This window comes from Oncorhynchus gorbuscha, unplaced genomic scaffold (assembly GCF_021184085.1).
Source record: "Oncorhynchus gorbuscha isolate QuinsamMale2020 ecotype Even-year unplaced genomic scaffold, OgorEven_v1.0 Un_scaffold_724, whole genome shotgun sequence".
NCBI classification, from domain to species: domain Eukaryota; kingdom Metazoa; phylum Chordata; class Actinopteri; order Salmoniformes; family Salmonidae; genus Oncorhynchus; species Oncorhynchus gorbuscha.
Genome location: NW_025745780.1, coordinates 274,584 through 287,500, shown reverse-complemented (window position 1 = coordinate 287,500; position 12,917 = coordinate 274,584). Strand labels below are relative to the sequence as shown.

The following is a 12,917-nucleotide window of genomic DNA, read 5'->3' as shown; positions in this document are numbered from 1 at the left end:
GTTGAATAACACTCAACCTGTTATAAACTGACCTGTAGTTCCATTAGTAGTATAACACATTACACTCAACCTGTTCTAAACTGACCTGTAGTTCCATTAGTAGTATAACACATTACACTCAACCTGTTCTAAACTGACCTGTAGTTACATTAGTAGTATAACACTCAACCTGTTATAAACTGACCTGTAGTTCCATGAGTAGTATAACACTCAACCTGTTCTAAACTGACCTGTAGTTACATTAGTAGTATTACACATTACACTCAACCTGTTCTAAACTGACCTGTAGTTCCATTAGTAGTATCACACTCAACCTGTTCTAAACTGACCTGTAGTTCCATTAGTAGTATAACACTCAACCTGTTATAAACTGACCTGTAGTTCCATTAGTTGAATAACACTCAACCTGTTATAAACTGACCTGTAGTTACATTAGAAGTATAAAACATTACACTCAACCTGTTATAAACTGACCTGTAGTTCCATTAGTAGTATAACACTCAACCTGTTCTAAACTGACCTGTAGTTCCATTAGTAGTATTATACATTACACTCAACCTGTTCTAAACTTACCTGCAGTTCCATTAGTTGAATAACACTCAACCTGTTCTAAACTGACCTGTAGTTCCATTAGTAGTATTATACATTACACTCAACCTGTTCTAAACTGACCTGTAGTTCCATTAGTAGTATTATACATTACACTCAACCTGTTCTAAACTGACCTGTAGTTCCATTAGTAGTATAACACTCAACCTGTTATAAACTGACCTGTAGTTCCATTAGTTGAATAACACTCAACCTGTTATAAACTGACCTGTAGTTACATTAGTAGTATAAAACATTACACTCAACCTGTTATAAACTGACCTGTAGTTCCATTAGTAGTATAACACTCAACCTGTTCTAAACTGACCTGTAGTTCCATTAGTAGTATTATACATTACACTGAACCTGTTCTAAACTTACCTGCAGTTCCATTAGTTGAATAACACTCAACCTGTTCTAAACTGACCTGTAGTTCCATTAGTAGTATTATACATTACACTCAACCTGTTCTAAACTTACCTGCAGTTCCATTAGTTGAATAACACTCAACCTGTTCTAAAATGACCTGTAGTGACATTAGTAGTAGTAGTAGTGATATGGTATGATATGATTCTCCATGACAGTGCAGGCTGAGCTACATGGTGAGAGGTGAGGGATGGCAACGCTTACAGACAGGAGGAGACCAAGAGGAGGGTTCTTAAAGCCATGGTGGTTATCTAGGAAGGAGACCAGGAGGAGGGTTCTTAAAGCCATGGTGGTTATCTAGGAAGGAGACCAGGAGGAGGGTTCTTAAAGCCATGGTGGTTATCTAGGAAGGAAACCAGGAGGAGACCAGGAGGAGGGTTCTTAAAGCCATGGTGGTTATCTAGGAAGGAGACCTGGAGGAGGGTTCTTAAAGCCATGGTGGTTATTTAGGAAGGAGACCGGGAGGATGGTTCTTAAAGCCATGTTGGTTATCTAGGAAGGAGACCAGGAGGAGGGTTCTTAAAGCCATGGTGGTTATCTAGGAAGGAGACCAGGAGGAGGGTTCTTAAAGCCATGGTGGTTATCTAGGAAGGAGACCAGGAGGAGACCAGGAGGAGGGTTCTTAAAGCCATGGTGGTTATCTAGGAAGGAGACCAGGAGGTAGGTTCTTAAAGCCATGGTGGTTATCTAGGAAGGAGACCAGGAGGAGGGTTCTTAAAGCCATGGTGGTTATCTAGGAAGGAGACCAGGAGGTGGGTTCTTAAAGCCATGGTGGTTATCTAGGAAGGAGACCAGGAGGTGTGTTCTTAAAGCCATGGTGGTTATCTAGGAAGGAGACCAGGAGGAGGGTTCTTAAAGCCATGGTGGTTATCTAGGAAGGAGCCCAGGAGGAGGGTTCCTAAAGCCATGGTGGTTATCTAGGAAGGAGACCAGGAGGTGGGTTCTTAAAGCCATGATGTTTATCTAGGAAGGTTCCTAAAGCCATGGTGGTTATCTAGGAAGGTTCTTAAAGCCATGGTGGTTATCTAGGAAGGTTCTTAAAGCCATGGTGGTTATCTAGGAAGGTTCTTAAAGCCATGGTGGTTATCTAGGAAGGAGACCAGGAGGAGGGTTCTTAAAGCCATGGTGGTTATCTAGGAAGGTTCTTAAAGCCACGGTGGTTATCTAGGAAGGAGACCAGGAGGTAGGTTCTTAAAGCCATGGTGGTTATCTAGGAAGGAGACCAGGAGGAGGGTTCTTAGAGCCATGGTGGTTATCTAGGAAGGAGACCAGGAGGAGGGTTCTTAAAGCCATGGTGGTTATCTAGGAAGGAGACCAGGAGGAGGGTTCTTAAAGCCATGGTGGTTATCTAGGAAGGGGAATCTCAGTTTTTAGTTTCCATCTGCTGGCCAGCTTCACAACATTTAGAAAAACAGCCTGTTATCATACTTATTTAAGTATGAGAAAATATTGATCCAAACTTAAGACTGTTTTTCAATGTGAGCAGTTGGTACAAGACATACTGTATCTTGACCTGCACACTGGATTGTCTAAGTGGTGGATTGGATTTAGAATGACCAATGAGGTGTGTTAGCCTAGTGAGACAGGTGTGGAGAAGTCCCTAGTGAGACAGGTGTGGAGAAGTCCACAGACCAATGAGGTGTGTTAGCCTAGTGAGACAGGTGTGGAGAAGTCCACAGACCAATGAGGTGTGTTAGCCTAGTGAGACAGGTGTGGAGAAGTCCACAGACCAATGAGGTGTGTTAGCCTAGTGAGACAGGTGTGGAGAAGTCCACAGACCAATGAGGTGTGTTCCAGCCAATAGTGAGACAGGTGTGGAGAAGTCCACAGACCAATGAGGTGTGTTAGCCTAGTGAGACAGGTGTGGAGAAGTCCACAGACCAATGAGGTGTGTTAGCCTAGTGAGACAGGTGTGGAGAAGTCCACAGACCAATGAGGTGTGTTAGCCTAGTGAGACAGGTGTGGAGAAGTCCACAGACCAATGAGGTGTGTTTAGCCTAGTGAGACAGGTGTGGAGAAGTCCACAGACCAATGAGGTGTGTTAGCCTAGTGAGACAGGTGTGGAGAAGTCCACAGACCAATGAGGTGTGTTAGCCTAGTGAGACAGGTGTGGAGAAGTCCACAGACCAATGAGGTGTGTTAGCCTAGTGAGACAGGTGTGGAGAAGTCCACAGACCAATGAGGTGTGTTAGCCTAGTGAGACAGGTGTGGAGAAGTCCACAGACCAATGAGGTGTGTTAGCCTAGTGAGACAGGTGTGGAGAAGTCCACAGACCAATGAGGTGTGTTAGCCTAGTGAGACAGGTGTGGAGAAGTCCACAGACCAATGAGGTGTGTTAGCCTAGTGAGACAGGTGTGGAGAAGTCCACAGACCAATGAGGTGTGTTAGCCTAGTGAGACAGGTGTGGAGAAGTCCACAGACCAATGAGGTGTGTTAGCCTAGTGAGACAGGTGTGGAGAAGTCCACAGACCAATGAGGTGTGTTAGCCTAGTGAGACAGGTGTGGAGAAGTCCACAGACCAATGAGGTGTGTTAGCCTAGTGAGACAGGTGTGGAGAAGTCCACAGACCAATGAGGTGTGTTAGCCTAGTGAGACAGGTGTGGAGAAGTCCACAGACCAATGAGGTGTGTTAGCCTAGTGAGACAGGTGTGGAGAAGTCCACAGACCAATGAGGTGTGTTAGCCTAGTGAGACAGGTGTGGAGAAGTCCACAGACCAATGAGGTGTGTTAGCCTAGTGAGACAGGTGTGGAGAAGTCCACAGACCAATGAGGTGTGTTAGCCTAGTGAGACAGGTGTGGAGAAGTCCACAGACCAATGAGGTGTGTTAGCCTAGTGAGACAGGTGTGGAGAAGTCCACAGACCAATGAGGTGTGTTAGCCTAGTGAGACAGGTGTGGAGAAGTCCACAGACCAATGAGGTGTGTTAGCCTAGTGAGACAGGTGTGGAGAAGTCCACAGACCAATGAGGTGTGTTAGCCTAGTGAGACAGGTGTGGAGAAGTCCACAGACCAATGAGGTGTGTTAGCCTAGTGAGACAGGTGTGGAGAAGTCCACAGACCAATGAGGTGTGTTAGCCTAGTGAGACAGGTGTGGAGAAGACAGACCAATGAGTGTGTTAGCCTAGTGAGACAGGTGTGGAGAAGTCCACAGACCAATGAGGTGTGTTAGCCTAGTGAGACAGGTGTGGAGAAGTCCACAGACCAATGAGGTGTGTTAGCCTAGTGAGACAGGTGTGGAGAAGTCCACAGACCAATGAGGTGTGTTAGCCTAGTGAGACAGGTGTGGAGAAGTCCACAGACCAATGAGGTGTGTTAGCCTAGTGAGACAGGTGTGGAGAAGTCCACAGACCAATGAGGTGTGTTAGCCTAGTGAGACAGGTGTGGAGAAGTCCACAGACCAATGAGGTGTGTTAGCCTAGTGAGACAGGTGTGGAGAAGTCCACAGACCAATGAGGTGTGTTAGCCTAGTGAGACAGGTGTGGAGAAGTCCACAGACCAATGAGGTGTGTTAGCCTAGTGAGACAGGTGTGGAGAAGTCCACAGACCAATGAGGTGTGTTAGCCTAGTGAGACAGGTGTGGAGAAGTCCACAGACCAATGAGGTGTGTTAGCCTAGTGAGACAGGTGTGGAGAAGTCCACAGACCAATGAGGTGTGTTAGCCTAGTGAGACAGGTGTGGAGAAGTCCACAGACCAATGAGGTGTGTTAGCCTAGTGAGACAGGTGTGGAGAAGTCCACAGACCAATGAGGTGTGTTAGCCTAGTGAGACAGGTGTGGAGAAGTCCACAGACCAATGAGGTGTGTAGTGAGACAGGTGTGGAGAAGTCTGAGGTGTGTTAGCCTAGTGAGACAGGTGTGGAGAAGTCCACAGACCAATGAGGTGTGTTAGCCTAGTGAGACAGGTGTGGAGAAGTCCACAGACCAATGAGGTGTGTTAGCCTAGTGAGACAGGTGTGGAGAAGTCCACAGACCAATGAGGTGTGTTAGCCTAGTGAGACAGGTGTGACCAATGAGAAGTCCACAGACCAATGAGGTGTGTTAGCCTAGTGAGACAGGTGTGGAGAAGTCCACAGACCAATGAGGTGTGTTAGCCTAGTGAGACAGGTGTGGAGAAGTCCACAGACCAATGAGGTGTGTTAGCCTAGTGAGACAGGTGTGGAGAAGTCCACAGACCAATGAGGTGTGTTAGCCTAGTGAGACAGGTGTGGAGAAGTCCACAGACCAATGAGGTGTGTTAGCCTAGTGAGACAGGTGTGGAGAAGTCCACAGACCAATGAGGTGTGTTAGCCTAGTGAGACAGGTGTGGAGAAGTCCACAGACCAATGAGGTGTGTTAGCCTAGTGAGACAGGTGTGGAGAAGTCCTGCACAGAAGAGAGCCGTGACTACAGGAACGCTGGCCAACAGAGTAGAGCCTAGAACAACCGATCTAGTGGAACAATACCTTAGTGAGAGTTTAGAGTCTGAAGACAGCAGTGGTCAGAAGAAGACCTGCAGGAGGACAGAGACCAGACAGAAACCACACCTTGCCAAAGCTTTAAAGAGCATGTAGACTGCAAGTACCCCTGAAAACACCTGTATGTACCTGCAAACACCTGTATATACCTGTAAAGACCTGTAAAGACCTGTATGTACCTGCAAACACCTGTATGTACATGTAAAGACCTGTATGTACCTGTAAAGACCTGTATGTACCTGTAAACACCTGTATATACCTGCAAATACCTGTATGTACCTGTAAAGACCTTTATGTACCTGTAAAGACCTGTATGTACCTGCAAATACATGTATGTACCTGCAAAGACCTGTATGTAACTGAAAATATCTGTATGTACCTGTAAACCGGCCGTCATTGAAAATATGAATATGTTCTTAACTGACTTGCCTGGTTAAATAAAGGTAAAATAAAAAAAAATAAAAAAAACACCTGTAAACTCATGTAAAGACCTGTATGTACCTGTAAACTCATGTATGTACCTGTAAACTCATGTAAAGACCTGTATGTACCTGCAAACTCCTGCAAATACCTGTATGTACCTGTAAACTCCTGTAAACACCTGTATGTACCTGTAAACACCTGTATGTACCTGTAAAGACCTGTATGTACCTGCAAAGACCTGTATGTACCTGTAAATACCTGTATGTACCTGTAAACTCCTGTAAATACATGTATGTACCTGTAAACTCCTGTAAACACCTGTAAAGACCTGTATGTACCTGTAAAGACCTGTATGTACCTGTAAAGACCTGTAAATACCTGTATGTACCTGTAAAGACCTGTATGTACCTGTAAACACCTGTAAATACATGTATGTACCTGTAAAGACCTGTATGTACCTGCAAACACCTGTAAACACCTGTATGTACCTGCAAACACCTGTAAATACCTGTATGTACCTGCAAACACCTGTAAAGACCTGTATGTACCTGTAAACACCTGTAAAGACCTGTATGTACCTGCAAACACCTGTAAAGACCTGTATGTACCTGCAAAGACCTGTATGTACCTGTAAATACCTGTATGTACCTGTAAACTCCTGTAAATACATGTATGTACCTGCAAACACCTGTAAAGACCTGTATGTACCTGCAAAGACCTGTATGTACCTGTAAATACCTGTATGTACCTGTAACCTCCTGTAAATACATGTATGTACCTGTAAACTCCTGTAAACACCTGTAAAGACCTGTATGTACCTGTAAAGACCTGTATGTACCTGTAAAGACCTGTAAATACCTGTATGTACCTGTAAAGACCTGTATGTACCTGTAAACACCTGTAAATACATGTATGTACCTGTAAAGACCTGTATGTACCTGCAAACACCTGTAAACACCTGTATGTACCTGCAAACACCTGTAAATACCTGTATGTACCTGCAAACACCTGTAAAGACCTGTATGTACCTGCAAACACCTGCAAATACCTGTATGTACCTGCAAACACCTGTAAATACCTGTATGTACCTGTAAAGACCTGTATGTACCTGTAAACTCCTGTAAATACCTGTATGTACCTGTAAACTCCTGTAAACACCTGTATGTACCTGCAAATACCTGTATGTACCTGCAAATACCTGTATGTACCTGCAAATACCTGTATGTACCTGCAAATACCTGTATGTACCTGCAAACAGTGCATTGGGAAATTATTCAGACCCCTTGACTTTTTCCACATTTTGTTACGTTACAGCCTTATTCTAAAACGGATTAAAGATGTTGTTTTCTCCTCATCAATCAATCTAAACACGAAACCCCATAATGACATCACAATACCCCATAATGACATCACAATACCCCATAACGACATCACAAAACCCCATAATGACATCACGATACCCCATAATGACATCACGATACCCCATAATGACGTCACGATACCCCATAATGACATCACAATACCCCATAATGGCGTCACGATACCCCATAATGGCGTCACGATACCCCATAATGGCGTCACGATACCCCATAATGGCGTCACGATACCCCATAATGGCGTCACGATACCCCATAATGGCGTCACGATACCCCATAATGGCGTCACGATACCCCATAATGGCGTCACGATACCCCATAATGGCGTCACGATACCCCATAATGGCGTCACGATACCCCATAATGGCGTCACGATACCCCATAATGGCGTCACGATACCCCATAATGGCGTCACGATACCCCATAATGGCGTCACGATACCCCATAATGGCGTCACGATACCCCATAATGACGTCACGATACCCCATAATGACGTCACGATACCCCATAATGACGTCACGATACCCCATAATGACGTCACGATACCCCATAATGGCATCACGATACCCCATAATGGCATCACGATACCCCATAATGGCATCACGATACCCCATAATGACATCACGATACCCCATAATGACATCACGATACCCCATAATGACATCACGATACCCCATAATGACATCACGATACCCCATAATGACATCACAATACCCCATAATGACATCACAATACCCCATAATGACATCACGATACCCCATAATGACATCACGATACCCCATAATGACATCACAATACCCCATAATGACATCACAATACCCCATAATGACATCACAATACCCCATAATGACATCACAATACCCCATAATGACATCACAATACCCCATAATGACAAAGCAAAAGCCGTTTTTAGTTTTTTTTTGCAAATGTCAAAAGAAAAACAGAAATATCACATTGACATAAGTATTCAGACCATTTACTCAGTACTTTGTTGAAGCACCTCTGTCAGATTACAGCCTCCAGTCTTCTTGGGTATGACGCTACAAGCTTGGCACACCTGTATTTGGGGTGTTTCTCCCATTCTTCTCTGCAGATCCTCTCCAGCTCTGTCAGGTTGAATGGGGAGCATCGCTGCACAGCTATTTTCAGGTCTCTCCAGAGATGTTCGATCAGGTTCAAGTCCGGGCTCTGGCTGGGCCACTCAAGGACATTCAGAGACTAGTCCTGAAGCCACTCTTTTAACCACCTTTTAACCATACCACCTGGTTAAAACTGCAGCTAGGAATTCGGTATCATTGAACGTGAAGAACGACAACCGCCGAAACATCCATTCTATAACGAATGTCACTCTGAACTATCCCCTCTAACCAAGACAGAAAGACACAGGTGTTTATAGTTACACATGTGTTTTAGGTACACAGGTGTTTGCAGGTACACAGGTGTTTATAGGTACACAGGTGTTTATAGGTACACAGGTGTTTGCAGGTACTGTGGTTACATCAAACACACTCAGAAGAAGAGATTCCCTAAAGCAGACACCCAGCCAGTAGAATCCTCTGCTATGATTGGCTGCCTTCCGTTCAGGTCTAACCCTGCACTCTGATTGGCTGCCTTCCGTTCAGGTTTAACCCCGCACTCTGATTGGCTGCCTTCCGTTCAGGTTTAACCCTGCACTCTGATTGGCTGCCTTCCGTTTCAGGTTTAACCCTGCACTCTGATTGGCTGCCTTCCGTTCAGGTTTAACTCTGCACTCTGATTGGCTGCCTTCCATTCAGGTTCAACCCTGCACTCTGCCTTGAGGCAGCTATGATTGGCTGCCTTCCGTTCAGGTTTAACCCTGCACTCTGCCTTGAGGCAGCTATGATTGGCTGCCTTCCGTTCAGGTTTAACCCTGCACTCTGCCTTGAGGCAGCTATGACTGGCTGCCTTCCATTCAGGTTCAACCCTGCACTCTGCCTTGAGGCAGCTATGATTGGCTGCCTTCCGTTCAGGTTTAACCCTGCACTCTGCCTTGAGGCAGCTATGACTGGCTGCCTTCCATTCAGGTTCAACCCTGCACTCTGCCTTAAGGCAGCTAGCTACTGTATCTTCATCCCTGGTCTAACAGTGTTAATCAGCTAGCTTGCAGGGTTAGCCGGCTCAGTGTTATCAGGTTTAACCCTGCACTCTGCCTTAAGGCAGCTAGCTACTGTATCTTCATCCCTGGTCTAACAGTGTTAATCAGCTAGCTTGCAGGGTTAGCCGGCTCAGTGTTATCAGGTTTAACCCTGCACTCTGCCTTAAGGCAGCTAGCTACTGTATCTTCATCCCTGGTCTAACAGTGTTAATCAGCTAGCTTGCAGGGTTAGCCGGCTCAGTGTTACCAGGTTTAGTAAGAGGAGAAGCACTACCCACCTCCAGAGCAGCCTTCTGGACGGTCACCTGACTGAAGACCCTGGCCCCGTCGTCTGGACACACCGTCTTCAGCTCCTCCTTATTTAGAGAGAACAGCTGGGCTCCGGTTAACACTCCCAGACTGGTAATGGTACTGTAGAGACGGGTAGTAGCACAGGAGTACGGCAGTCATCAGCACCGTAGAAATAGACAAAAGCCACACCAGAGTTGAGCTCATTCATTTAAATAGTGAAAAGCACAGGACCCAGAATAGAACCTTGGGGGACACCAGCAGTCATCTCCACATAGTCAGATAGAACTAATATTTCTATATGTCCAGTTGAACGAGTTGAATCCCTTCAGCTGTAGCCAGGCCTTGACCTCGTCAGGAGAGGAGGTATCAGTACTATACCATACAATAGGATGTATTCTCATATAGATATATAGATGATATTACATACATATACACTTCAAAAGTTTGGGGTCACTTAGAAATGTCCTTGTTTTTGAAAGAAAAGTTGAATTTTGGTCCATTAAAATAACATCAAATTGATCAGAAATACAGTGTAGACATTGTTAATGTTGTAAATGACTATTGAAACTGGAAACGGCAGATTTGTTATGGAATATCTACATAGGAGTATGGAGGCAATGTGATGGTCTGTGGGAGGCAATGTGATGGCCTGGGGAGGCAATGTGATGGTCTGGGGGAGGCAATGTGATGGTCTGGGGGAGGCAATGTGATGGTCTGGGGGAGGCAATGTGATGGTCTGGTGGAGGCAGTGTGATGGCCTGGGGGAGGCAGTGTGATGGTCTGGGGGAGGCAATGTGATGGTCTGGGGGAGGCAATGTGATGGTCTGGGGGAGGTGGAGGCAATGTGATGGTCTGGGGGAGGCAGTGTGATGGTCTGGGGGAGGCAATGTGATGGTCTGTGGGAGGCAATGTGATGGTCTGGGGGAATGTGATGGTCTGGGGGGCAGGTGGAGGCAATGTGATGGTCTGGGGGAGGCAATGTGATGGTCTGGGGGAGGCAGTGTGATGGTCTGGGGGAGGCAATGTGATGGTCTGGGGGAGGCAGTGTGATGGTCTGGGGAGGCAATGTGATGGTCTGGGGGAGGCAATGTGATGGTCTGGGGGAGGCAGTGTGATGGTCTGGTGGAGGCAATGTGATGGTCTGGGGGAGGCAATGTGATGGTCTGGGGGAGGCAGTGTGATGGTCTGGGGGTGGCAATGTGATGGTCTGGGGGAGGCAATGTGATGGTCTGGGGGAGGCAATGTGATGGTCTGGGGGAGGCAGTGTGATGGTCTGGGGGAGGCAATGTGATGGTCTGGGGGAGGCAATGTGATGTGGAGCAGCTTGACCCTATAAGAAGTGCCCATCAAACCAATCCAACTTGTGGGAGGTGCTTCAGGAAGCATGGGGTGAAATCTCTTCAGATCACCTCAACACATTGACAACTAGACTGCCAAAGGTCTGCAAGGCTGTAATTGCTGCAAATGGAGGATTCTTTGACTAAAGCAAAGTTTTGAAGGACACAATTATAATTTCAATTGAAAAAAATAATGATTTATAACCTTGTCAACGTCTTGACTATATTTCCTGTATGTTTGCATGGAAAACATGGACATTTCTAAGTGACCTGTTGAACGGTAGTGAGATGACGTACACAGAGCCGAACCCCTTTAGCTGCAGCCAGGCCTTGACCTCGTCAGGGGAGGAGTCGTACGTGATGTTGACGGACGGGAGGGAGGTGCTGCGAGCAGGAACAGCAAACTTCTTGTTGGCGCTTCGACCCAACGTGAGGCGGTGCATCAACTCGTCCTGAACCTCCTCCATGTTGGACTTCCTCCCTACAGGACACAACATTAACCATACCACCTAAACCCTGACCCCAGACCCTCCTCCCTACAGGACACAACATTAACCATACCACCTAAACCCTGACCCCTGACCCTCCTCCCTACAGGACACAACATTAACCATACCACCTAAACCCTGACCCCAGACCCTCCTCCCTACAGGACACAACATTAACCATACCACCTAAACCCTGACCCCTGACCCTCCTCCCTACAGGACACAACATTAACCATACCACCTAAACCCCAACCCTGAACCCTGACCCTCCTCCCTACAGGACACAACATTAACCATACCACCTAAACCCTAACCCTGAACCCTGACCCTCCTCCCTACAGGACACAACATTAACCATACCACCTAAACCCAAACCCTGAACCCTGACCCTCCTCCATACAGGACACAACATTAACCATACCACCTAAACCCTAACCCTGAACCCTCCTCCCTACAGGACACAACATTAACCATACCACCTAAACCCTAACCCTGACCCCTGAACCTCCTCCCTACAGGACACAACATTAACCATACCACCTAAACCCAAACCCTGAACCCTGACCCTCCTCCATACAGGACACAACATTAACCATACCACCTAAACCCCAACCCTGACCGCTGACCCCTGACCCTAACACTAATCCAGACTCCTGATATTAACCCTGCCCACCGTCAGCCACCAGGAGACATTACAGTACACAGACACCCAACAACAGCCATTTGATCACTATTAGACATTACAGTACACAGACACCCATTAGACAGTACAGTACACAGACACCCATTAGACAGTACAGTACAGACACCCATTAGACAGTACAGTACACAGACACCCATTAGACAGTACAGTACAGACACCCATTAGACAGTACAGTACATAGACACCCATTAGACAGTACAGTACAGACACCCATTAGACAGTACAGTACACAGACACCCATTAGACACCCATTAGACAGTACAGTACACAGACACCCATTAGACAGTACAGTACACAGACACCCATTAGACACCCATTAGACAGTACAGTACACAGACACCCATTAGACAGTACAGTACAGACACCCATTAGACAGTACAGTACAGACACCCATTAGACAGTACAGTACAGACACCCATTAGACAGTACAGTACACAGACACCCATTAGACACCCATTAGACAGTACAGTACACAGACACCCATTAGACAGTACAGTACACAGACACCCATTAGACACCCATTAGACAGTACAGTACACAGACACCCATTAGACAGTACAGTACAGACACCCATTAGACAGTACGGTACATAGACACCCATTAGACAGTACAGTACACAGACACCCATTAGACAGTACACTACACAGACACCCATTAGACAGTACAGTACATAGACACCCATTAGACAGTACAGTACAGACACCCATTAGACAGTAC

General features: G+C 46.3%; 1 protein-coding gene across 1 annotated transcript in view; it reads right to left on the bottom strand.

Annotated features, from left to right (window-relative positions):
- LOC124019920 (epidermal growth factor receptor kinase substrate 8-like) overlaps positions 1-12,917 on the bottom strand; it is a gene marked incomplete at its 5' end in the record, with an annotated part of 181,377 nt that overhangs the window by 5,734 nt on the left and 162,726 nt on the right. The window contains 3 exons of the mRNA XM_046335367.1: positions 9,660-9,792; positions 11,307-11,490; positions 11,593-11,600. Coding sequence (XP_046191323.1) covers positions 9,660-9,792; positions 11,307-11,490; positions 11,593-11,600 — 325 coding nt within the window. The remainder of the gene's footprint in view (positions 1-9,659; positions 9,793-11,306; positions 11,491-11,592; positions 11,601-12,917) is intronic.